The 26,890-nt window shown below is 41.1% G+C and overlaps 1 protein-coding gene across 2 annotated transcripts; it reads right to left on the bottom strand.

Moving 5' to 3' along the window:
* Positions 1–207: 207 nt before the first annotated feature.
* On the bottom strand, positions 208–22,504 carry LOC135553071 (nitric oxide synthase, inducible-like). 2 transcript variants are annotated; one of them, XM_064985161.1, is made up of 26 exons: positions 22,473–22,504; positions 22,136–22,189; positions 21,941–22,039; positions 21,613–21,752; positions 21,026–21,188; positions 11,053–11,144; positions 7,286–7,427; positions 7,003–7,142; positions 6,034–6,208; positions 5,709–5,810; positions 5,239–5,433; positions 5,030–5,112; positions 4,691–4,835; positions 4,270–4,374; positions 4,118–4,167; positions 3,607–3,781; positions 3,230–3,362; positions 3,021–3,099; positions 2,699–2,889; positions 2,399–2,568; positions 1,951–2,161; positions 1,682–1,769; positions 1,415–1,536; positions 1,177–1,325; positions 818–1,012; positions 208–676 (listed from the first exon to the last, which is right to left on the bottom strand). In XM_064985161.1, exons 2-26 carry the CDS (start codon positions 22,187–22,189, stop codon positions 626–628), a joined length of 3,249 nt encoding a protein of 1,082 aa, XP_064841233.1. In that variant the 5' UTR covers positions 22,473–22,504; the 3' UTR covers positions 208–625. The 2 variants fall into 2 exon arrangements, with proteins under 2 accessions (XP_064841233.1, XP_064841232.1); XM_064985160.1 differs by lacking the exon at positions 22,473–22,504 and having other exon boundaries at positions 22,136–22,240.
* Between the last annotated feature and the right edge of the window lie 4,386 nt (positions 22,505–26,890).

The raw sequence follows: 26,890 nt of genomic DNA on the forward strand, positions 1-26,890 counted from the left end.
TAGTTACACCAATCTGTTTTACAGCCTCTGCATACGATACATCATGACTAATTAAATATCTCTGAGCCTCTCTAGCCTCTCTCTGTACTTTCCCAGGCAGAAGCTCCTCAAACCTCAGCAGCACGGATAGGCTTTTGCTTCTTTGACCTTCTTGGGGTCACTGATAGTCTAAACCAGAGGCTTGCAAGAAGGCTTCAACTACAATGATTATGTAATATTATTTTTATTCAAAATAAGTAAAACACATTCGGATTACAAGCATATTCCCATTATGTATAATTCAGATTCAACAATCCCACATTCTATTATATTGTACACACACTATATATATTTATCACCTGTGCATCTATAATCTATCTTTAATATCATGACGTGAATGTAAATGTTATAATCATCTCTCTGAAATATACTTACTGTGCATTAAAAATAAAGTGAAAACAGTGAAAGTGGGTACATTTTCAAGCAATGGGCCAAAGGATGGCTAGCTGGTTTGTTTGGGACCACCAACAGCTACAAACATGTTCCAAAGTGACAATCATAATCTATCAACAAAAACAAAAACAGGGCATCACAAGCATAGAGGAAAATGCATGCTATGTGTAGATCTTTCTCCATCCCGATCACCTCACTTTTGAAACTGGGCTCCAAAAATGTCCTCATGGTACCTCTTCTGAATCTTCAAATAAAGAAAAAACATACAAACCATAAAAGCATTGTAAAACACTGTCCACTTACTACAGTACTGGAACTAGATTAAGAGGAAACATGGCATTCACATTAGTTTTCATATTAATGATTGAGAGGAAAGTGAACCAACCTTTAGTTGGGCTAGGTATTCTCCTGCCTGGGTGAGGGTAATGCCAAGCTGGCTGCTCAGAATCTCCTGTACTGCTAGAGTAACTCCCTGGGCCATGTTCACACCCCCGCACACGTAGAAGTGACCGTCCTTCTGGTGCAATACACTCAGCACCTCCCCTGCCATCTTCTCCCTCAAGACATCCTGGACATAGATCTGCTGACACACAGAGGTCAAAAGTTAGGAATAGGAGGCACAGTACAGGGAGATGTTACGCTTCAACCTTCACTTGAATCACAAGCCAATCAGGTTCAATCAAGCTTTTGATTGAAAAGCTTACTCAGTACATGATTTCTTTCAAAATGACAATGCAACAGTACCTTTGGGTGACCTGGCTGGCGGGAATATGTGGTTGTAACACTCTTCAGGACCCCTTGTCTTCTCATCTCCAGTGTCTCCTCTTTGTATAAATGGTCTGTCTCCGAACTCTGGCAACCAAACACCAGGCTCATAGGACTTCCAGAGAACCCTGCAAAGACAAAACCATAGCCCTTAAGGTCAGAGATTTTGTATCAACAGACACACAAACAGACATACAGACACACACACACACACTACCTGGCTGTTTCATGTCATGTAGCCGTTGTTGCCAGAAGCTTCTGAAGGGCGCAATGCCGCTGCCAGCCCCCACCAGAATGACTGGAGTGCTGGGCTCTGTTGGGAGGTGGAACCCACCTGAACTGTAAACAATAACACAATCAGTTAGCTTCACTTGAAATGATAATCTCAATCATGATACTGGGGATAGGCTACAACCAAGCATTTGGTACAATTGGAGAATGTACCAGCCTACGGACATACAGTGTGTTACAGTACGTTCTATACCTGTAGATGAAACATGGTACCAGGTCTCCTTTCTTAATGGTATCCAGCCAGGTGCTGCAGACCCCGTGGTGAAGAGGACCCTGTCCATCTATCGGTAGTACAGAAAAATAAAGTACAGTTACTTTCACAGCCAAGAGATAGCAGTTCAAATTCCTTTCAAAGCATTTGATAACTGATGTATTGTCATTTCTAAGTTGAGTTGCCCTGTCCTGTATCTTGGATAAGAATGTTTGCTCAGTGACCAAAATGTAAAATCTAATGTCCCATACCTTGTGTGTGATAGTTGAGCACCGTCAGAGTGAGATGTAGCTCATTGGGGTGGAGCTGAGGGGAGGAGCTGATGGAGTAGAGGCGGGGCTTGAGCAGGGGCAGCTGGCTGAGGAGGAAGGCTGCAGAGGGTTCTAAAGACGGGAACTCCTCCAGGACTTCCAGGAAGTTGGGAACACGGAACATCTTCCAGGTCGTGTACTCCTGAGAGTCCTGACGGCAAATTAAGACAGAAGCTAAATAACGAGAAAAATATCTGTTTATATTATTTTTTATTTTTTGGAAAGTGCATAGGCTTACATGGTTATGTGTATGAAACATAGTATTTTCTCCAATTCTATACAATTCCAAAGGTTGGTAGGTTAAAGGATTTTCTTTCATGATTTCTCATTTTTATTTCAAGAGACAATAATGAACACTACAATAGTCCTTGAGACAAACAGAAGTTACATTTGCCAAGGTCAGCAGACGCTGGCAGTGCCCCTCCTGTCTTGCCAGCTGAGAGAGCTTGTGGAGGAGGTTCTGACAGGGGGGCGTGGTCACATCCAGGAAGTAGGTGAGCGCCTGAGACAAAGGGCATGCTGGGATGCGTCTGACAGTCTGCCAGTTTTTCTCATCATCTGTTGGGAAATAGAAATGCAGAGTAATTTTAACAGTGTCCATTTTTTGAAGGTGATGTCTTCCTAAAAAGAAATCTGATTTTACCGTGGTTACCTCAATCAGCACCATTATTACTGAATAGTGTTTTACCAAGGCAGGAGTCAGAACGGTATTCCAGTCGTAGGCACTGGTTGGTTGGGGCTGTATGGGGAAGGAACTTTAGGATTCCAGCCACCAGTTGAGGGAGATTCCCTGGAAAAACACCAACATGGTCTCCTGGGGCAAAGTTCATGACCTCTGCACTTGTCTCCCTCTCCAGCTCCACCAGAATGGTGGACCGGCTAGAAACAAGAATGACAATGCTGAATTAAACCCTGTCAAAATTGAGTCCTGTCAAAAATGTTAAAAGTATTGCAACAATAACAATGCTAGTGGGTAAAATAAATGGTGTGGCAGAAGACAAGAAATGAACCTTGAATGGGGGCTCTGTAGATTCTGTCTCCTCTTCAGTTTCATGGGGAAGACAGTTTTAGAGTGAATGGCTGAAAGTGCTGCGAAAGAGAGGACAGTGAAAATCATCACGTACAACTGGCTGACTGAAATACAAGATTAGTTTATAATGCTTTATAGTGCTACACCAGTCCCTTGTCAAATGTCCATCCCCTGGCCCAGGTGTAGTACCTGTGATGTGGTCCTGGGAGCAAGTCTCCAGTGCTACACGATATCTCAGAGGGTCCCAGGCCTCGCGGAGTCGCTCTGCCCCAGGGAGCTGCAGACTCAGCTGTCCCTGGATGTTGAACTCCTTATATACATCCTGGAAGCAGAGAAAGCGTGCTTAGGCTCCATTATTAAATACACTGTGTAGATCAATATGATATGCAAATGCTTATCAGATTAAAGATCATAACAGGTCTTTTTTGTAATGTTACTTGAGCATATAGTAGACATACCAGGAGTAAGTTAATATGTATACTATAAAATACACTGAAAAAATTATCGTCAGCACGTAATTAAGATCCACTTTTAAGCCAGAGAGCCATCCTTCCTTGTCTGCCCACCTTGAGAGTGGTGAGAGCCCAGGCAGAGAAGGCCTCTTCCTGTCCATTCAGTTCATCCCCCTCTCCAGTGGGCGTCACCCGCTCTGCCCCCAGCTCCTCCAGCTTGGCATCCACGGCATGGGCGAAAGCACAGAACTGTGGGTACATCCTCGAGCCCAGTCCAAACACACAGTACCTGGGGGAGGAGAGGGGAGATATGACCAGTTTCAAAACCAAAGAGAGGTGACAGAGACTGTAGTCAAGTCACCACTTCATCAAATTAGTACATCTTAAAGACATGTACATCACAGGAGGTTAGTAGCACCTAATTGGGGAGGACGGGCTTGTGGTAATGGCTGGAGCAGAATCAGTGGAATGGTATCAAATACATGGTTTCCATGTGTTTGATGCCATTCCATTCGCTCCGTTCCAGACAATATTATGAGCTCCGCTCAGCAAACTCCACTAATGTACATGTACAGCACAGTACAGAGAGGGCAATGCAGAGAAAAATTCTTGAGATACTACTTACCTTAACTTGTTCCTGAGATACTGCAAGGAGAAAAGCTGCTTCTTGAAACTCTAGAGAATTAAATATTAACATGTGGTGAATATTTAGACATTACATTTTATAAATGAGGGGGAAAATATTATTGTTAATATCTTCAAAATACAGATACACACCTCTCCATTTCCAGGGGAGTCTCCATTCCCAAATGTGCTTGTTACCACAACCAGAAGGCTCTCCTGTTCCATGTCACTGAAGTTATAGTCCTCCATACAGAGCAACTTTGAAGATATACAGAGCAGCTTTAGTTAACTTTGTAAAATATCTGGGAAATTCTGCATTTTGAGGACAGTAGTGACTTAAGACATCAACAGATTGTACATTGTACAAGCACATCTACTAGCTAACTCCCCATTGCTTGTTCTGTAAATTAACTCTAAATGAGCTCAATATAGTCCTCACATAAATTTAGCTTCCAATTAAACTAGAGTTTTACATTGATTCACAGTGCTTAACACACACAAATGCCCTGAAGCATATTAGCCTGAGGCAGTAGGCCCCCTATCATCCTTCATAGAGATGAGATGGATCTCCTACCCTGCAGTTGAAGGCACATTTTAGCATGGAGTTCAGTCTCTGGGCCAATGTCTGTGATTTCCCTGTTTCAGTAGCGTACAGGACAGTGCAACGCACCCTGTTAGCCAGCACTCTGCTCATAAGGATTGAAGAAAAGAGAGCCGCCCTATAGGAGGGAACCAGCAATGAATGATAATACTTTGTAATGCATTATGTGCATGGTTTCACTCAACCTCAACCATTATGTGCATTTATAGCTATGTCAATAATATGATTAGGACTGCATTCTAATTTATAACGCATCAAGACTGTGTTCATAAAGCATTACAGATATGGGTGTCATAGTCCATGTAAGATTACCTGGCCACCGCTTTGAAGCTGATCTGTTGCTTCCTCAGGCACATCTCCCTATTTCTCCAGACATGGGTCGTCCAGGGGTCAGGCTTCAAACAACAACAACAACAACAGTTACAGATGATCATTCAGCAACTGCCCTGTTGCCCTGGTGGAGATTAACCAGATGAATGACATATACTATGCACAGAACAAGATGGTGTCTCAGTATCTACCTGGTAGTAGAAGAAGGGAGAGAGGATGTAGTTGACCATCTCCTGGTGGAAGACGGGGGTGAGAGAGCCAGACATGGGAGGAACCAGCCAGGCCCAGTCTGCAGGGCAGCCGCCACGCAGCCGGAACTCGGTCTCCATGTGCATCATAAAGGACTCGGCTGCAGAGTGGTGGTCTGTGATGGTCACCTTGTTCTTCTACAGCGTACAGTAATGAGACAAAAGGAGTACATTTATCTCAAGGAAAACTCCAGTTGATGGCTGAATCGATGTAGCATCCTCTGGCTAAATATTATGGGATGGAAGTATCTTATTTAAAATTGTAGGTATTAAAAAAACAAATTATGTAACAAAACAACAACAGCAACAACAACAACATAACTTGGGATATCAAATCAAATCAAATGTATTTATATCTATTGGGAAAAACATGCCTTTGGATTGGTCCTGTATACATGAAAATCATAGGTTACCTGGAAACTGTATATGACTGCAACATTGATGGTCACCAAGGCCTGGTCCTTCCACAGTGAGGACAGCTTGTGTGTCTCCAGGCCCATCCTGCGACCAACTTCCTGTACGGACAGGAAGCCAAAACATCTACAATCATTGCATCATTATCAAGTCAGCCAGGGTTGTGTTGCAGAGGTATGAAACAAGAAAACATTTTTAAACAGAAAATTATATTTTTGGTTACTCCAGACAAGGTTTCCTCCTCCATTTAAAAACGTGGGCTACTCTTGCTGAGCATGACCCTGTGCTGTAGCCATGGTGAGTACCTGTGAAAGTGAGCCTTACCTCCAAGACGTTATAACGCTGATAGTCACAGAAATCCCTCACACCAATTTCAGTGCCCATGTACCAGCCATTAAAGGGACAGGCTGGGAATTCAAGTCCACCAATCTCCATCAGCATGTTGGACACCGCAGGCAGAGCATACCACTTCAGTCCAAGGTCTTGGAACCACTTATACCTATAATGAGGAAAGATCAACACAATATATCTGATAATAATATATAAAAGAGCACGCCCAAAAACACCACCACTAGGATAGATGTGGTTAGTTTCTGTAGTGAATCATTCAGTCCTCAATGTAACACCTTTTTCATACAGTATGAGTTACTCACACACACAGTTGACGTGTTCACTCGACCAAAGGTGCTTGAAACACTTGACTCAACTCAGTATTGTGTCCAGTGAAACAAATGAAGGACCACTTTGGAGTGGTTAGACATTTAAATAAAAGAAAATGGTACAGGTCATTGGGCCCTCCTAGACCTGGCTTTGGGAAACTATTTGGATAAAGGAATGTGCTGCGTAGTTAAGTTCTCTAGAGCTCTTCACTCTCTCCTATTCAGCTCTGTTCCTCAAGAGCTCCAGACGGAGGATTTTAAAACCTTTTTTATAGTTCAAAATCTTGAGTGACTGGGGGCAATGGTTTGATTTTACCCAGGCAGCTACATAAAACATTGATTTAATTAGATAATTCCTACTTAAAAAAATCACCGTGGCTATGGAGGCATGATGCTCTGAATACTATGTGTCTCTGATGAATCCAATCAATGGCAAATCTAGTATGGAATCAAACGGATTTGCATACACGTGTCACAACATAACTGGACACCACTTTTGTAGCGGTATCATAACCAATGAATGTCGTTGTATGCAGTGGAATAGCTATGATGACTCTCTGCAGGCTTAACATCGTATTTGTTCTCAAAAGTGTGTACACAATCATCCAATAGAAACGAGGCTAAAGTCACTCACTGAGGGTGTTCCATGGGAACCTCCAGGATCAGGTGTGGAGGGATTTCATAAAGGTCTGGGTCCTCCCCGTTGACCTGCAGGACTAGTGGCAATACATCGAAGAGGCCGTACCGAGGTTTCCATCCAAGCCGGATACAGATCTTTAGGAACACAGCACAAAAGTAACAGCAACTTTAAAAATTGATATTTTCAAACAAAGACATACAGTATGTGAGCCTGTTTTAATGCATGTTATTGAAATAGCTGGGTGGATCCTGGTGGCTATAGCTCATTTATATAGTACCTCAGTGAATTCTACACTGGATGGGTCTCCCTGGATACTGCCATCAGGCATCTGGTAACCTGCATACTTCACCAGCTGGCTGTTCCACACCCGGAAATCTAGCATGTCTTCCTTTCTCGGAGGGAAGACGGTAATCGCAGACCTGAAATAAATAAGACAGAAGAAAGAATAAGATATGTAATAACAGACAAACTGAAATAAGAAGGAGCTTGTGAAACTGGCCCATAACAGAGTGAATGTCCTACAGCAGGGTTAGCAGCAGGCAGCCCATTGGCAATTTTATTTCCAGAGAAAAAACAAAACAAATTGCCTAATAATTTAGTTGTTGACATAAAATACTAAAATCTAGGAAATCAGAGAACATTAGGTAAATTTTTTTCCATATTAAATTATTAACCTATCACCGTTAATATATTATTTTACTTACAATGTACTAATAACTAATAAAAGTAACGGTTTCTTTATCTTTTCTTGTTTTTGGCAAAAAGTAAACACCCAGAGAGCCTCTGTATTCCCCCCTCCAAAACTAAAAGAAAGAAAATAAAGACAGGAAAGAGAACAGAAAGGGCGACAGTATGTCACCCAATGTTTCACAAAGGAAGGTGGGTGTAGTCCGTGAGTGGTGGAAATGAACCTGATAGCTTAGTCCATATTGAAATAGGCTACTTTTGCTCCCCTAACATTAGTTACTGAATATCTTCACAGAAAATTCTGAGTGTTTACATTTCGCTCCTCTTTTAGCCCACATTTAATCAATGTAGGCAAACGTTTAGCAAGCCATTCATAATAAACCAGTTGTCCCTCCCCCTGCCTGGTGCCAGGCCCAACAGATGCAGCTTCAGGTTCAGCAGCCATGTCTCCCCATCCCCATATCCCTGAACAAGCCCTACTCCCAACTGAAGAAGGAGGTGAGCAGCATTGTGTTGAATGACATGTCAGTTGGCATAATTGCAGGTACTGCAATGCATTGAGAAGAGGAATGTGATTCTCCAGTCAGGAAAAATCTCACTTGACACAGAGGCAGCCAATATCAGAGACGTAGAAGGAAGAGATGGAGGCTCTTAGAGATGAATGGGAGTCTCTCCTGTCTGAGGCAACACTGATTGCTATGCAAATAGCTGTTGTACCTCAAGTAAGCAAGGAACACAGCTGCCAGAGGAAAAGGAAGAGATTCCATGGTGAGACCTCTCAATAGGAGACAGCTCAGGACAGTGCAGCAACGGTGTTTCAGAACACAGCCGCCAGAGGAAAAGGAAGAGATTCCATGATGAGATCTCTCAAGAGGAGACAGCTCAGGACAGTGCAGCAACGGTGTTTCAGAACACAGCCGCCAGAGGAAAAGGAAGAGATTCCATGATGAGATCTCTCAAGAGGAGACAGCTCAGGACAGTGCAGCAACGGTGTTTCAGAACACAGCCGCCAGAGGAAAAGGAAGAGATTCCATGATGAGATCTCTCAAGAGGAGACAGCTCAGGACAGTGCAGCAACGGTGTTTCAGAACACAGCCGCCAGAGGAAAAGGAAGAGATTCCATGATGAGATCTCTCAAGAGGAGACAGCTCAGGACAGTGCAGCAACGGTGTTTCAGAACACAGCCGCCAGAGGAAAAGGAAGAGATTCCATGATGAGATCTCTCAAGAGGAGACAGCTCAGGACAGTGCAGCAACGGTGTTTCAGAACACAGCCGCCAGAGGAAAAGGAAGAGATTCCATGATGAGATCTCTCAAGAGGAGACAGCTCAGGACAGTGCAGCAACGGTGTTTCAGAACAGTGTTTTTTTACTGCTATGGACAACATCATAAGTGACTTGGACACTAGGTTCTACACCACTGCAGAAATTGTAGAATACTTTTCTGCTGTTCTGAAAGTTGGGCAGATTAGTGAGGATAAAGTCCCTTCTGTGTGCCAACCACTGATCATGAAGTATTCCAGAGATCTTACACCTGAGTTTCATCATGAAGTAAGACACCTGAACACTATATATGCTGCCACTTTCCCCCCTAACTTGTCCCCTCTTGGTCTCCTGAATGCAATTTGTAAGATGCAGCTGCAAAGCATTTTTGGAGAAGTGTGCATTGCTTTACGTATTTTTTGCACACTGCCTGTGAGTGTTGCTTGTGGTGAGAGAGCTTTCAGTAAGATAAAACTGATTAAAAAGACTATTTGAGGTCCACTATGTCCCAGGACAAGTTTTGCAGTCTTGCCATGCTGTCCATTGAAAGTCAGTTAGCTAGAAAGCTGGACTTCAAAGACTTGATCAGTGACTTTGCTAGCAAGAAGGCTCGGCGCTGGGCTCTTGGTGGGTAAGGCTGAGCAAGGGCCAGTGATAACTGTTAAATGGCTATGGATATTGGATCACTACACACATGATGCCCACAGGCTGAGAACAAGACTGAGAACAGACTGAGAACAAGATATATCTCAAAGGAATGGCTGGATTGCCATAAAATTTGTTGTGCACAATCAAGACCAAGTGGAAGAAACCTATTGATTTGGTGACTACCTGACCTTTCCTCTAGCGCCACCATCAGGCCTTTTCATTTCCATTTTGTTTTCCATTTCCCCTTTTACAGTTGCTTATTTTCTAGTTGGTAGGTATACTTAGTTAAAAAAATTGGCTGCTGATTTTATTATTGTATTTGTTATATCATTCTATAGATGATAATGTTCTTTTTTTTAATTGAAGAGGTTAATGCATATTTATTTTAAGTTATTCATTAATATTAAGAGAATTTTCCATTCAAGAAATTTACCATTAAAATTACATTTAAACTGTAAAAGATTTCTTATAGACGGGTGTTTCAGTTGTTTGGTCTTTTTTATTTATTTATTTTATTTCACCTTTATTTAACCAGGTAGGCTAGTTGAGAACATGTTCTCATTTACAACTGCGACCTGGCCAAGATAATGGTCTATCAATAATCAGATCAATAGCATGACCAGGCCAACCAGATCAGTAACATCATTTGCATGACCATACCAACTTCATCCCTAGGCTGGATGGGCGAGATGCCCAGAACCCTGCCCCCTCGCCTTTATGATGGAGCACATTACCTGAGGTATGCCTAATTTAATCTGGTTAGGTTCCAACACATTGTTTAGCAATCCCCATTTTAGAACAACAACATTGCATGCCCACAGATCAATATGCAGTGTACAAACTATTCATAACTATGTTCCGGCCCGTGACCATCCCTTCAAGGAAAAATCGGCCTATAGCTGAATGTAATTGGGGATCCCTGACCTACAATATTCTTCTCACGGAGTAAAGGGTTGAAGGTCTAAGTCAAGTGCAATAAATAACACATGAGACAGGAGTATTAGTAGAATTACTTTTACATTGGTGCATTTACATGTTAGTATTTTAGCAGATGTTGTTATCCAGAGCGACGAACAGTTAGTGGGACAAATCTGTAGTTTACATTTGACACATTTCTAACTTCATACAGGGTTGATCTTTACTCAGTGTTTTCTGCCCTCTGCCTCATTACCTCATACTTCTCTATCCTTTCTAGTTTCACAAAGAATGCTGAATTAGTTAGGCTCCCTCAGAAAGTAGGGCTGTTGGTCACCTAGGCCTAGATTCAATCTGTGTCGAAGCGTGATTTTAAATCGAAAGGCAATCTTCCCGCATTCGCAGAGACTGCATTCACGTAAACACTGCATATGATCTCTCAATTGAAAATTACCTTACAGTTTCAATCGCGCTATAACACAGATGTTTGGATTGAAACAAGTCCCTGCTCTTTGTCCCAACTCTTTGTTTACCTTAGGTTTCCTCCATTTGTGGCAAACTGTAAGTGTTCACACAGAGACTTGAACATATCCTGAGTAGTCTTGCACTTTCTGGCATCAAACACCTGCAGAACAATCCAAGAAACATGTTGGTGAGTATTGGTTAAGTGCGACACCTAGCAAAGCTTTATAATGCATATATTTAAATGTGTACAATAACATAACAAACAATCAATGCCTGTGTGTTAGTGAGGAAGTATGTGATGATAAAAAACGGATTCAATTGGCGTGAAGTCATTGTGGGCGTGTAATGACATGTCTCTAAAGTCATAATGGTAAGTAAAATGACATAGGATTCTAAGATAAATAATGTTAAGCTTCTAAAAAAATAAGAAAGGATATTCAGCTTTTCATTACAACATATTTTGTAAATGTAAATGAAAATGACTGTAAATGGTTATTTTACTACTTTCACCTTTTTAGAATATTTGCCTACGTCCAAACTGGGACACCCTGTCACTGTCAAACTGGGACACCCTGTTACTGTCAAACTGGGACACTCTGTTACTGTCAAACTGGGACACCCTGTTACTGTCAAACTGGGACACCCTGTTACTGTCAAACTGGGACACTCTGTTACTGTCAAACTGGGACACCCTGTTACTGTCAAACTGGGACACCCTGTTACTGTCAAACTGGGACACTCTGTTACTGTCAAACTGGGACACTCTGTTACTGTCAAACTGGGACACCCTGTTACTGTCAAACTGGGACACTCTGTTACTGTCAAACTGGGACACTATGTTACTGTCAAACTGGGACACTCTGTTACTGTCAAACTGGGACACCCTGTTACTGTCAAACTGGGACACCCTGTTACTGTCAAACTGGGACACTCTGTTACTGTCAAACTGGGACACCCTGTTACTGTCAAACTGGGACACCCTGTTACTGTCAAACTGGGACACCCTGTTACTGTCAAACTGGGACACTCTGTTACTGTCAAACTGGGACACCCTGTTACTGTCAAACTGGGACACTGTTACTGTCAAACTGGGACACTCTGTTACTGTCAAACTGGGACACTATGTTACTGTCAAACTGGGACACCCTGTTACTGTCAAACTGGGACACCCTGTTACTGTCTAACTGGGACACTCTGTTACTGTCAAACTGGGACTCCCTGTTACTGTCAAACTGGGACACTCTGTTACTGTCAAACTGGGACACTCTGTTACTGTCAAACTGGGACACCCTGTTACTGTCAAACTGGGACACTCTGTTACTGTCAAACTGGGACACTCTGTTACTGTCAAACTGGGACCCTCTGTTACTGTCAAACTGGGACACCCTGTTACTGTCAAACTGGGACACCCTGTTACTGTCAAACTGGGACACTCTGTTACTGTCAAACTGGGACACTCTGTTACTGTCAAACTGGGACACCCTGTTACTGTCAAACTGGGACACTCTGTTACTGTCAAACTGGGACACCCTGTTACTGTCAAACTGGGACACCCTGTTACTGTCAAACTGGGACACCCTGTTACTGTCAAACTGGGACACCCTGTTACTGTCAAACTGGGACACTCTGTTACTGTCAAACTGGGACACCCTGTTACTGTCAAACTGGGACACCCTGTTACTGTCAAACTGGGACACTCTGTTACTGTCAAACTGGGACACTCTGTTACTGTCAAACTGGGACACCCTGTTACTGTCAAACTGGGACACCCTGTTACTGTCAAACTGGGACACTCTGTTACTGTCAAACTGGGACACCCTGTTACTGTCAAACTGGGACACTCTGTTACTGTCAAACTGGGACACTCTGTTACTGTCAAACTGGGACACTATGTTACTGTCAAACTGGGACACCCTGTTACTGTCAAACTGGGACACCCTGTTACTGTCAAACTGGGACACTCTGTTACTGTCAAACTGGGACTCCCTGTTACTGTCAAACTGGGACACTCTGTTACTGTCAAACTGGGACACTCTGTTACTGTCAAACTGGGACACCCTGTTACTGTCAAACTGGGACACTCTGTTACTGTCAAACTGGGACACTCTGTTACTGTCAAACTGGGACCCTCTGTTACTGTCAAACTGGGACACCCTGTTACTGTCAAACTGGGACACCCTGTTACTGTCAAACTGGGACACTCTGTTACTGTCAAACTGGGACACTCTGTTACTGTCAAACTGGGACACTCTGTTACTGTCAAACTGGGACACCCTGTTACTGTCAAACTGGGACACTCTGGTACTGTCAAACTGGGACACCCTGTTACTGTCAAACTGGGACACCCTGTTACTGTCAAACTGGGACACTCTGTTACTGTCAAACTGGGACACCCTGTTACTGTCAAACTGGGACACCCTGTTACTGTCAAACTGGGACACTCTGTTACTGTCAAACTGGGACACTCTGTTACTGTCAAACTGGGACACCCTGTTACTGTCAAACTGGGACACTCTGTTACTGTCAAACTGGGACACTCTGTTACTGTCAAACTGGGACACCCTGTTACTGTCAAACTGGGACACCCTGTTACTGTCAAACTGGGACACTCTGTTACTGTCAAACTGGGACACCCTGTTACTGTCAAACTGGGACACCCTGTTACTGTCAAACTGGGACACTCTGTTACTGTCAAACTGGGACACTCTGATACTGTCAAACTGGGACACCCTGTTACTGTCAAACTGGGACACCCTGTTACTGTCAAACTGGGACACCCTGTTACTGTCAAACTGGGACACTCCGTTACTGTCAAACTGGGACACCCTGTTACTGTCAAACTGGGACACCCTGTTACTGTCAAACTGGGACACCCTGTTACTGTCAAACTGGGACACTCTGTTACTGTCAAACTGGGACACCCTGTTACTGTCAAACTGGGATACTCTGTTACTGTCAAACTGGGACACTCTGTTACTGTCAAACTGGGACACCCTGTCACTGTCAAACTGGGACACCCTGTTACTGTCAAACTGGGACACCCTGTTACTGTCAAACTGGGACACTCTGTTACTGTCAAACTGGGACACTCTGTTACTGTCAAACTGGGACACTCTGTTACTGTCCAACTGGGACACCCTGTTACTGTCAAACTGGGACACCCTGTTACTGTCAAACTGGGACACCCTGTTACTGTAAAACTGGGACACTCTGTTACTGTCAAACTGGGACACTCTGTTACTGTCAAACTGGGACACTCTGTTACTGTCAAACTGGGACACTCTGTTACTGTCAAACTGGGACACCCTGTTACTGTCAAACTGGGACACCCTGTTACTGTCAAACTGGGACACTCTGTTACTGTCAAATTGGGACACCCTGTTACTGTCAAACTGGGACACTCTGTTACTGTCAAACTGGGACACTCTGTTACTGTCAAACTGGGACACCCTGTTACTGTCAAACTGGGACACTCTGTTACTGTCAAACTGGGACACTCTGTTACTGTCAAACTGGGACACCCTGTTACTGTCAAACTGGGACACCCTGTTACTGTCAAACTGGGACACTCTGTTACTGTCAAACTGGGACACTCTGTTACTGTCAAACTGGGACACCCTGTTACTGTCAAACTGGGACACCCTGTTACTGTCAAACTGGGACACTCTGTTACTGTCAAACTGGGACACCCTGTTACTGTCAAATTGGGACACTCTGTTACTGTCAAACTGGGACACCCTGTTACTGTCAAACGGGCACACTCTGTTACTGTCAAACTCGGACACCCTGTTACTGTCAAACTGGGACACCCTGTTACTGTCAAACTGGGACACCCTGTTACTGTCAAACTGGGACACTCTGTTACTGTCAAACTGGGACACCCTGTTACTGTCAAACTGGGACACCCTGTTACTGTCAAACTGGGACACTCTGTTACTGTCAAACTGGGACACTCTGTTACTGTCAAACTGGGACACCCTGTTACTGTCAAACTGGGACACCCTGTTACTGTCAAACTGGGACACTCTGTTACTGTCAAACTGGGACACTCTAGGCCATTTTAAGGCAGTTTTCCCCCCCGGTAGATTATGAAATACATGTTGTTTTCTTAACAGAAATCAATTTTCTACATAGGATCAAATGAAAGATATTACCTCACCAACATAAAACCATTCTAGCTAGCTGCAGTATATTCATAAGCATACAGGTAATATGATGACTAAAAAACTTTATTTTGCTGTATTTGACGCTGGTGACAATAAAACAGTCATTGACATGTTTGAGGGGTGAGGTCTTAAAATGGTTTCACTCTACAAAATGTCCACTAGAGTGTAGTTTGAAGCTGGTGTACCAAACCGAAAGTAAAAGACAAACTTTTTTTTAAGAACTTGAAGCATTACAATAGCGCACATAGAACAGATCTACCACTTCTTAGACTTGCTTGTAAGTCGCTCTGGATAAGAGCGTCTGCTAAATGACTTAAATGTAATGTAAATGTAACTTGCTTTCAGGTAGAATGATGGATCTATAACTCACATTTCTACGTACATTTTTTGGGTCGGGTTGGCCAAAAAGACATATTGCCACTTTAATGTTCCACAAAATGACATAAAGAATGTTTTAATACATTTAATTTGTATGAATAATTGAAGTTTATTATAAAAATAAAGAAATTTCTCATATACTCTAATTTATTATTCTTTACAATAAAGAATGAAGTGTCCCACTTTGAATACCAAGTTGTCCCAATTTGCCAGTATCTACAGAAGAAATGTGGTCTCATGACAATTTGTGTTTGAAGAAGAGCCATCCATCCTGTGTTATATTGTTTCGGTAGACTGAAATGAAAACAATGCCTTCTAATAATTTTAATTGAATATGTTATTAGTTATTGGTAGTTTTTAGATAAACTACTAATGCCATGTTTTAGTCCGCTGGAGAAAGCGAGTCATGCTCGCTGGGCTACATCGGGCTGTTAGGGACGCAGTGGGACATTTGAAGCAGAGGTCTGAATAGTTGGATTGGAAACGTAGGTAACACCAGTTAATTTGAGCATTAAGTTAATGTATTCTAACATTATAATCTGTTCCATTACGTGGAAAAATGTCCTGTCATTAAAGTGGATTGCAGTTTGAGTTTGAGTTTATTTTTACAGTCACAGTGCACATTAATCAACGTTTCAGTAAGTTCCGGTTTTAGTCAGCAGGCTAATTTTCAACTGCAGTCCCTGGGCAGGTTATTCAAAACAATTACAATAACAATACAGACAATCAATGAGCAGTGAGCACACGCAGAGCAACATAGAACAAGTATCACATAGCACGCTGTCATGACGTTGGCCTCTTTGGGTATAGCAAGCCCATCCCCCTCTCCCTGCCTCCCCCTTTCCTCCTTCAACTAGGTTGCTGTGGTCAGAGAGACGTTGTAAATTCCTGAGAATCTCCTCATGGACACACAGTATAGAGAGAGTAGATTTTCATGGAGAACAAAGGAAATCCTTCCACCTCACAGAACTTGAGGTACGAACAAATTTCATGTTCCGGAGAAGGTATAAAAGATCGGTGAAGAATCCAGCTACGAACTGGTCCGTTTGTTACAACTTGGAGAAGCTCATGGGAGACGGTGTGGCCATATTACCATAATACTGTTTATATAATAGCCTCAGATATGAGGTTCACATCTAATTGTTGTATAAGATGAATGAGTGAGTATGATACTGTTTGTTTAATTGTGTAATATGATTTTGGACTGTTTAATGAAGAAAAATACAATTTCCTTTTGATTTGAACTAAATCAGAGGACCGCCCCTGAGCCCAGTTAGGGTCAGACCATATTTTTCTACATTAGGAGGACAAGGGTTGTAGACCATTGCTGAATCTTTTAACCATACCACGTGGTTAAACTCTTAGACTATCGATACCGACAGAATAAGAACAAGTATTTGATATTAATTACTAGTTTGCCACTAGGAATTCGGTATCATGGAATGCGAAGAACGACAACCGCCGAAACATCTATCCTATAATGAATGTCACTCTGAACAATCCCCTCTAACCACAACCGAGAGAGAGAGGGAGAGAGACGGACAATTCTACAAAAGAAATTAAGTTTTCACCAGTGATCAAGACGACACACTGAGCGTAAATATATATATTGATTGCAATTGTTCCCGAATGAGTGAGTGTTCATGTGCAAAGGATTAGCATTTCAATTGTTATAATTATCACTCTGTTGTGACTTCTTAGTCGACCCCCACTTCTCCTTTTGTCTAACAAGCCGCCATGCCGGTTTAGCCCACTAGGGCACATTCTCCTATAATTTCATGGTACCACATTTACCTTGTTTGTTTGTTTGTTTATGCATTTCTGTGAAATACTTAGTTAGTAATAAATAAATGATTTAAGACAATTGATGTATGGATGACTCATAGTGAAGACTGGGTTCGTGCAGATAACCAACAATTTACGACGTTTGGAATGAGACTAACGTGAGGTAAAGTAAATAATGAATTTATTCGAAGACTAATTGTTCAGATAAAATATCTGAAAAGTTATTTTAGGAAATGATAACTTTGTAATCTGAATATTTTTCCTTGGTGCCCCGACTTCCTAGTAATTACGGTTACATATGATTAATCAGTCTTATCGCATAATAACTAATTACAGAGAATCTTTGATAAAAACTACCAGTCTACAGTTAATGATAGTAAAGACACAGCAACGCTAAAAGCAACAAAACAAAATACATAAGTGTTTCCACACGTCACCAGCTACAGACAACATGGAAAGCATACCAAGGTCCATACCATGGTCCAAACATGCCAAGACAGTGGTGAAGAGGGCACAATAAATCCTTTTCCCCCTCAGGAAACTGAAGAGATTTGGCATGGGTCCTCAGATCCTCAAAAGGTTCGAAAGCTGCACCATCGAGAGCATCCTGACCGGTTGCATCATCGCCTGGTATGGCAACTGCTCGGCATCTAACCGTAAGGCGCAACATAGGGTAGTGTGAGCGGCCCAGTACATCACTGGGGCCAAGCTTCCTGCCATCCAGGACCTATATAATAGGCGGTGTCAGAGGAAAGCCCATACAATTGTTAGAGACTCCTGTCACCCAAGTTATAGACTTTTTTCTCTGCTACCACACGGCAAGCGGTACCAGAGCACAGAGTCTAGGACCAAAAGGCTCCTCAACAGCTTCTACCCCCAAGCCATAAAACGGCTGAACAAATTAATAAAATCGCTACAGGACAATTTATATTGACCCCCCCTTTTGTACACTGCTGCTACTCGCTGTTTGTTTGTCATCTATGCATAGTCACTTCGCCCCCACCTACATGTACAGATTACTTTGTATTACTTTTTATTTTTACTTTTCATTTTAGTTTACTTGGTAAAAATGTTCTTAACTCTTCTGGAACTGCACTGTTGGTTAAGGGCTTGTTAGTAAGCATTTCACGGTAAAGTCTACACCTGTTGTATTCGGCGCATGTGACAAATAAAGTTTAATTTGATTTGAAACGGGTAATACACAGCTAGGGATTATTGATTGGCCTCTAGTCATGGGAAGCTCTCACAGAGAAAGCAGATCGACTAAAGGTGCTTTTCCTTAAGGGAACTATACAGTCACCCCTCATAGCAGACCTTGTAGATCTGCTGCCATAGGTTTGGGTTTTCTGTTTAACAAAAGTACTGAGTGGAGGGGGAGCCAGGCCATTTAGGATCTTGAATACAAGACATGCTTCGGTGTATTGCACAAGATTTTTCCAACTCAGGAGCTCATGCTTCCTGAGGATGTAACAGTGATGATGGCTATTGGGCTTCCAATCAAGCACCATGAGAGCCTGTTTGTAGACAGATTGAATGGGCTTTATTGTTGTACAGCAAGCTTGGGCCCAACTAGTCAAGCAATATGTTAAGTGGGGAAGCATCATAGATTTGAAGTACAGTTTTATCTTCCTCTGTAGTCAAAACATTTCATATATATCGGGAATTAGCTAGGTTGAATTTGGTTATTTGAGTTACCTTTTTCACCTGCTTTTTAAAAGAGAGGTTGGAATCAAGTATGATGCCAAGGTACTTAAAATCGGATACCAGCTGGAGCTTTTCCCCTGACACATACAGATCTGGCTCAGCGGCATCAGTTGCCCTCTTTGTGAGGAACATGCAGACTGGATTTTTAACGTTGAGATGTGAACATGAGTCACTGAGCCACTTTGTAACCTGGACCGTTAAAGTAGTGAGTTCTTGTGCAACTTGTTGTTTGCTCTTTGCATTCACATACACTACCGTTCAAAAGTTTGGGGTCACTTAGAAATGTCCATTTTTTCCATGAAAAAATACATGAAATGAGTTGCAAAATGAATAGGAAATATAGTCAAGATGTTGACAAGGTTCTAAATAATGATTTTTAATGAAATAATAATTGTCCTTCAAACAAATAATTGTCCTTCAAGCTATCGTCAAAGAATCCTCCATTTGCAGCAATTACAGCCTTGCAGACCTTTGGTACTCTAGTTGTCAATTTGTTGAGGTAATCTGAAGAGATTTCCCCCCATGCTTCCCTCCCACAAGTTGGATTGGCTTGATGGGCACTTCTTACGTACCATATGGTCAAGCTGCTCCCACAACAGCTCAATAAGGTTGAGATCCAGTGATTGTGCTGGCCACTCCATTATAGACAGAATACCAGCTGACTGCTTCTTCCCTAAACAGTTATTGTATAGTTTGGAGCTGTGCTTAGGGTCATTGTTCTGTTGTAGGAGGAAACTGGCTCCAATTAAGCACCGTCCACAGGATATGGCATGGCTTTGCAAAATGGAGTGATAGCCTTCCTTCTTCAAGATCCCTTTTACCTTGTACAAATCTCCCACTTTACCACCACCAAAGCACCCCCAGACCATCACATTGCCTCCACCATGCTTGACAGATGGTGTCAAGCACTCCTCCAGCATCTTTTCATTTTTTCTGCATCTCACAAATGTTCTTCTTTGTGATCCACACTCCTCAAACTTAGATTTGTCTGTCCATAACACTTTTTTCCCAATCTTCTTCTGTCCAGTGTCTGTGTTCTTTTGCCCATCTTAATCTTTTCTTTTTATTGGCCAATCTGAGATATGGCTTTTTCTTTGCAACTCTGCCTTGAAGGCCAGCATCCCGGAGTCGCCTCTTCACTGTTGATGTTGAGACTGGTGTTTTGCAGGTAGTATTTAATGAAGCTGCTAGTTGAGGACTTATGAGGCGTCTGTTTCGCAAACTAGACACTCTAATGTACTTGTCCTCTTGCTCAGTTGTGCACTAGGGCCGCCCACTCCTCTTTCTATTCTGGTTCTCGCATGGAATAGCCTTCATTTCTCAGAACAAGAATAGACTGACGAGCTTCAGAAGAAAGTTCTTTGTTTCTGGCCATTTTGAGCCTGTAATCGAACCCACAAATGCTGATGCTCCAGATATGCAACAAGTCTAAAGAAGGCCAGTTGTATTGCTTCTTTAATCAGTTTTCAGCTGTGCAAACATAATTGCAAAAGGGTTTGCTAATGATCAATTAGTCTTTTAAAATTATAAACTTGGATTAGTTGTAACACAACGTGCCATTGGAACACAGGAGTGATGGTTGCTGATAATGGGCCTCTGTAAGCCTATGTAGACATTCCATTAAAAATCTGCCGTTTACAGCTACAGTAGTCATTTATAACATTAACAATGTCTAAACTATATTTCTGATCAATTTGATGTTATTTTAATGGAACGGTAGTGTAGTGTAGTGGAGTTCTTAAGCTATTTAGAATTGTATAATGTTGGGGGTTAACACAATGGGGTGATTCTGTAAGGTGTTCCAGAAAGCATATTTTCATAAAGTGTCCCACTTTACCAATACTCACCCTCATCATTCATTAGGCTAATCTACACATAGAACATTACACATACGCCCATGTGCATGCATGAAAAACACATACAAGAATACAATAGATACTGATATTGATTCCTAAAAGATCATGAGAAACGGAAATGTATCTTCTGCCTTGTTAGTATGTTTTCTTACTTGTAAATTGGACCACTGAATCCTGCCGATGCATCTTGGGGCGTTCCTCCATGCTTGTCGAGCACCAAACACTAATTCGTCCATAGTCAGCGAATAAGTTCCACAGGAACCTATCTCCATAGCAACTTCCTCCAATCTGGCAAGGTGATGTTCAATTTTGGGGCTATGCATTTGGGATTAAATTAGGCTATGTGTAAATCATTGAAAACAAACAAATCATAACATAGAGGGGATTTACATTTTTCCCATTGCAAAACTTTTGTAAGGCCCACATAGATGCTTCATAAATTATCTATAAGCAAATGTTTACAATAGGCTATAAAGACTAACTGGCTTAAATATTTTCCCATACTGCCATAATTTATGAAGCACCTAAGAATACATTGTACAGTAAAGGCTTTATAAAGGCTCATAAATGATGTACAGAAAATATAGGCTAAATCTATAAATGCCTAAAAGGCATTAAACAATATTGCAATTTTAAGCAACAGTGTGTCTTTTACAGATTCCACACTTGGGTTGAACAATTTTGGAGTAATAATAGTCATCGTCTTTAGAGAAGTATTACACTGAGGCCTATTACTTACATTTTGAAGGACTTGTAGTATTGGTTGATTAGGTCAATTGCCTGAGGTCGGATCTCAAGAGGAGTATCTTTGGGACAGCGCATTAGAGCCTTGGGAGTCATGACAGAACCTTCACAAACTTGTGATGTGCATTGTTGGTTCTGCATATGAAATAAAATAAGACAGTTTAAATTAAAATGTGTTGCTTTATTTTATAGTGTTCCATCTTCACTGAAATAGAAAACACTCAAATTGAGGCACGGCTTCATAATTTGAGCAAAAGAGCCAAGCAAATAAGTTGCGGTACTGTACCACGGCACACACAAAGCATCATAAACTGTAAACGCACCTTAACTGCCTGGTGGTGCAGCATATCATTGAGTCTTGAGCCATCCTTCACGTTACGCACAGGTATAGACAACGGACACCTGCTTGCTCTTGTTTCCCACTATGGGATGAACATAGAGGTGAAACGGGTTTAACATATGTCGCTTGCTTTTAGCAAATTTTCTCATTTTATTGCAACTGTCATCTCAATTTGTACCTTCTTTGGTTTAGTCTGCAGAGCTATTTTGGTTTCATCATCTTGAAGCACCATCTCCATAATTGTAAAATAAATGCAGTTCATTAACATATATGGAAATACCATTTATCTAAATAATTCAAACATTTGTAGCCTATTAGATCGAAATTTATTTGTTTATATACTATTTTGCTATGAGTAAAATGTATTTTGAATTCCTTGGTAAAAAAAAACATGAATATTAAGTTTAATTAAGCATTTTAAAGTTATAATGTGCTCAATAGCCTTCAGTGTCGTGGCATAAACTCTTTAAAACAATCCAATTTAAATTCTTTAATATCCCAGTATTTACTCTTACCTTCAGTTAGGTGAGACAGGCATCAATTCCTCTCTGAAACTTTTCCTACTGAGATTTTTCAATTTATACCTGCCTGTAACGTAACATGGGCAGGCTTCTAGGAAAATTCCCTGGTTGTGTTCCAGGTAGGTAAGCTCAAATTAATTACAATTAACATTTTTGTGGCCAACCGGTTTTTCAGTTGTTTGGTCTGCCAAGAATCAGATCAGTAGCATGACCAGGCCAACAAGACCAGTAACTACTGCAGTCCAGAGGTATGGGTATTTTCCAGGAGTGTGGAGGTAATAATGCTATTCGTGACATTATGGGAAACAAGACAGCTTCCTGCACTGTAACAAAATATTGTGCACCTTTTACATAAAAAACGTAGGTAACTATTTGCATCAGCTCTTTAAGTAAATCCAACAAGGAGGATATTTTAAGTATAATATACTTCACTTTTAGTGTACTACAAACTCAAATATATTAAATGCAAACAACTAACTGGATCTCAAAAATTCCTTTCATTCAACTTCATTTTATCAGGTTCTGTAATGTGTCTGTGTGTAGCTGGTGAAGATGAGTCAGGCGCAGGACAGCAGATATGAGTAATGTACGTAATTTTACTCAACAATAATCACAATACAAGTCAAATAAATCCAAGGCCACAATAACGGACCGCAATACAATAAACAATCACTCACAAACAAACATGGGGGAACAGAGGGTAAATAATGAACAAGAAATTGGGGGATTGAAACCAGGTGTGTAAGACAAGGACAGAACAAATGGAAAATGAAAAATGGATCGGTGATGGCTAGAAGGCTGGTGACGTCAACCGCCGAACGCCACCCGAACAAGGAGAGTAACCGACTTCGGCGGAAGTCGTGACAAGTTCAGAATGTTTTCTTTTTTTGATCTACTTAAGTTCTTCAAGTCCCAGAACTAATGTTATAAGTTTGATATACTTAAATGTAATCAGTTACATAACTAATATTGTAAGTTTAATTTGCTAAATTGACTCAGTATCGTAATGTATATTCTATGATTTATCTATAAATGTTTTTGCTCAGTTATGTATGGTACTCAAGTGAGCCAAATGTATTTAAATTGGTTTCCTTCGACTCAAATATATTCATACAACTATAATTAAAAAGCTGATGCAAATAGTTACCTCAATATATTTGGGATAATTTACAAAAAATATTATTTCTATACAAGGGAATACGCAAAAAGAAACAACAGTGTTTAAATTCAAACTTCAACAGCCTGATTTTAAATAAATTAATGTTATAATTTCTTCTTGAATCTCAAATTGCCCCTTAAAACCTACTCCTTAGGCATTTGTGGATAGCTCATTATTGTGGCATCTGTAAGCATTCTGGGTATAACTACACCTTGCCCCCCCTTAGGTGAAGTTACGTCCAGATAGCTTGAACCTGACTACACATCATTTCAGATCTTCACAACTGCATAAGGTTTAGGTGATAGTTTGGGATTAGCACTTTGACCTCACATCTTGTACAGTTTGGCAAGAATTGTCTGGTGGTCTGTGTGCCCCTTAACAACAAAGCGGTATGTCAACAGAAGCGTAAATTAACGATTTGTCTTAATAGACTGTACACAAAGCACAAAAAGAATTTTAGCTCAAATACAACCTCATTCAAACTGTTTTAGATGAATCGAAAAATGGCGTTTCAAAACATACATTGTACATATTGTTACAAAATATATGCAAAATTGTTTTTTAAACAGGAATTGACAATGTCTCTTATGACTTCACCTGACAAAGAGCATCATGTAAACTGTAGCTCCTATAAAACCTAGCAACTAGCTTTTCAGCTTACTGAGTAGGGTTTAGACCACAGTTTGAGTGGCCCTTTGAGAGTTCTCATAGATATCTTTAGATATCTCTGAAAACAAGTAACTTCAACTTTAGAGCTAGACCTGTGGAGAGGTCCTGAGATCATCAAGTTCCAAGAATACTTTTTGGATCACCTCAAAGGTATATTTCAGTTCTTTGGGGTACCTTAGATTTAAGCTATAGATGAGGCCCATAAGCAACGTACATGACTGTGTAAGACTAGGAATACCAGCCAGGACCTCTGCTCCTTCGATGCAGATCCCATGCTCTATATTCTGGTGCAGATCCCATGCTCTATATTCTGGTGCAGATCCCATGCTCTATATTCTGGTGCAGATCCCATGCTCTATATTCTGGTGCAGATCCCATGCTCTATATTCTGGTGCAGATCCCATGCTCTATATTCTGGTGCAGATCCCATGCTCTATATTCTGGTGCAGATCCCATGCTCTATATTCTGGTGCAGATCCCATGCTCTATATTCTGGTGCAGATCCCATGCTCTATATTCTGGTGCAGATGCTTTACAGTGAACACCATCACATGCTGAACGAGGTTCTCTCGAATCATGGTGTAGTCAGCATCCTGAGTGAAATAATTAGGAAACAACAGACTAGGCTACTAGATTAACTGTGCAACTTCAGAGGAGAGAGAGGGAAAGAAAGGAAGATACCGCATTTAGAGATAAATAAGGATACAAAAATAAAAACCTTTACCTTGTATTCTGTGATAAGGTCTTCAACCCCCTCGCCGAGGTATATGATCAGGCCACGGATCACACTGTCTCTTCTTTCCTGGATGGTGTTGCACTGTAATATGATATAAAAATAATTGCATTTAATACTGGAAACAAAAACATACAGTATAACCTATATACTATTGTAAAGGTGTTACTGTGCATACCCCGTACAAAACTTCAAGGATTTTCTGCATGTCTGCCTTTACAGCTCCTCCTTTTGATTTAACCTCTTACATCTATGGGGGCGCTATTTCATTATTGGATAAAAAAACGTGCCCGTTTTAAGCGCGATATTTTGTCACAAAAAGATGCTCGACTATGCATATAATTGACAGCTTTGGAAAGAGAACACTCTGACGTTTCCAAAACTGCAAAGATATTGTCTGTGAGTGCCCCAGAACTGATGCTACAGGCGAAACCAAGATGAAACTTCAAACAGGAAATGAGCAGGATTTTTAAGGCTCTGTTTTTCATTGTCTCCTTATATGGCTGTGAATGCGCAAGGAATGAGCCTGCCCGATCTATCGTTTCCCCAAGGTGTCTGCAGCATTGTGACGTATTTGTAGGCACATCATTGGAAGATTGACCATAAGAGACTACATTTGCCAGGTGTCCGCCCGGTGTCCTCCGTCGAAATTGGTGCGTCATCTTCAACTGCACGTCTTTTTCCAAGCGATTCAGAGGAGAAAGTAGACATCTACGAATGATATATCAATGAAGAGATATGTGAAAAACACCTTGAGGATTGATTCTAAACAGCGTTTGCCGTGTTTCAGTCGATATTATAGAGTTAATTTGGAAAACAGTTCGCCGTTTTGATGACTGAATTTTCGTTTTCTTTTGGTACCCAAACGTGATGTACAAAACGGAGCGATTTCTCCTACACAAAGAATCTTTCAGGAAAAACTGAACATTTGCTATGTAACTGAGAGTCTCCTCATTGAAAACATCTGAAGTTCTTCAAAGGTAAATTATTTTATTTGAATCCTTTTCTGGTTTTTGTGCAAATGTTGCCCGCTAAATGCAACGCTAAATGCTACGCTAGCTATCAATACTCTTACACAAATGCTTGTTTTGCTATGGTTCAAAAGCATATTTTGAAAATCTGAGATGACAGTGTTGTTAAGAAAAGGCTCAGCTTGAGAGCTGGCACATTCATTTAATTTCATTTGCGATTTTCATAAATAGTTAACGTTACGTTATGCTAATGAGCTTGAGGCTATAACTGGAAACAGGTTTTTTTCATAGCTAAACGTGAACAAAACGGAGCGATTTGTCCTACACAAATAATATTTTTTGCAAAACTGAACATTTGCTATCTAATTGAGAGTCTTCTCATTGAAAACATCTGAAGTTCTTCAAAGGTAAATGATTTTATTTGAATGATTTTCTTGTTTTTGTGAAAATGTTGCTGGCTGAATTCTAGGCTTATAGCTATGCTAGCTATCAATACTCTTACACAAATGCTTGTTTAGCTATGGTTGAAAAGCATATTTTGAAAATCTGAGATGACAGTGTTGTTAACAAAAGTCTAAGCTTGAGAGCAAATATATTTATTTCATTTCATTTGCGATTTTCATGAATAGTTAACGTTGCGTTATGCTAATGAGCTTGAGGCTATAAATAGGATCCCGGATCCGGGATTGCTCGACGCAAGAAGTTAAACAAGTACAATAGTTTTGAGCTATATTCGTCCAAATCAAATTTTATTGGTCACATATACATGATTAGCAGATGTTATTGCGCATTTAGTGAGATTCTTGCGCTTCTAGTTCCGACCGTGCAGTAATATCTAACAAGTAATATCTAACTGTCACGTTCTGACCTTAGTTCCTTT

Source organism: Oncorhynchus masou, chromosome 13 (genome assembly GCF_036934945.1).
Source record: "Oncorhynchus masou masou isolate Uvic2021 chromosome 13, UVic_Omas_1.1, whole genome shotgun sequence".
NCBI classification, from domain to species: Eukaryota; Metazoa; Chordata; class Actinopteri; order Salmoniformes; family Salmonidae; genus Oncorhynchus; species Oncorhynchus masou.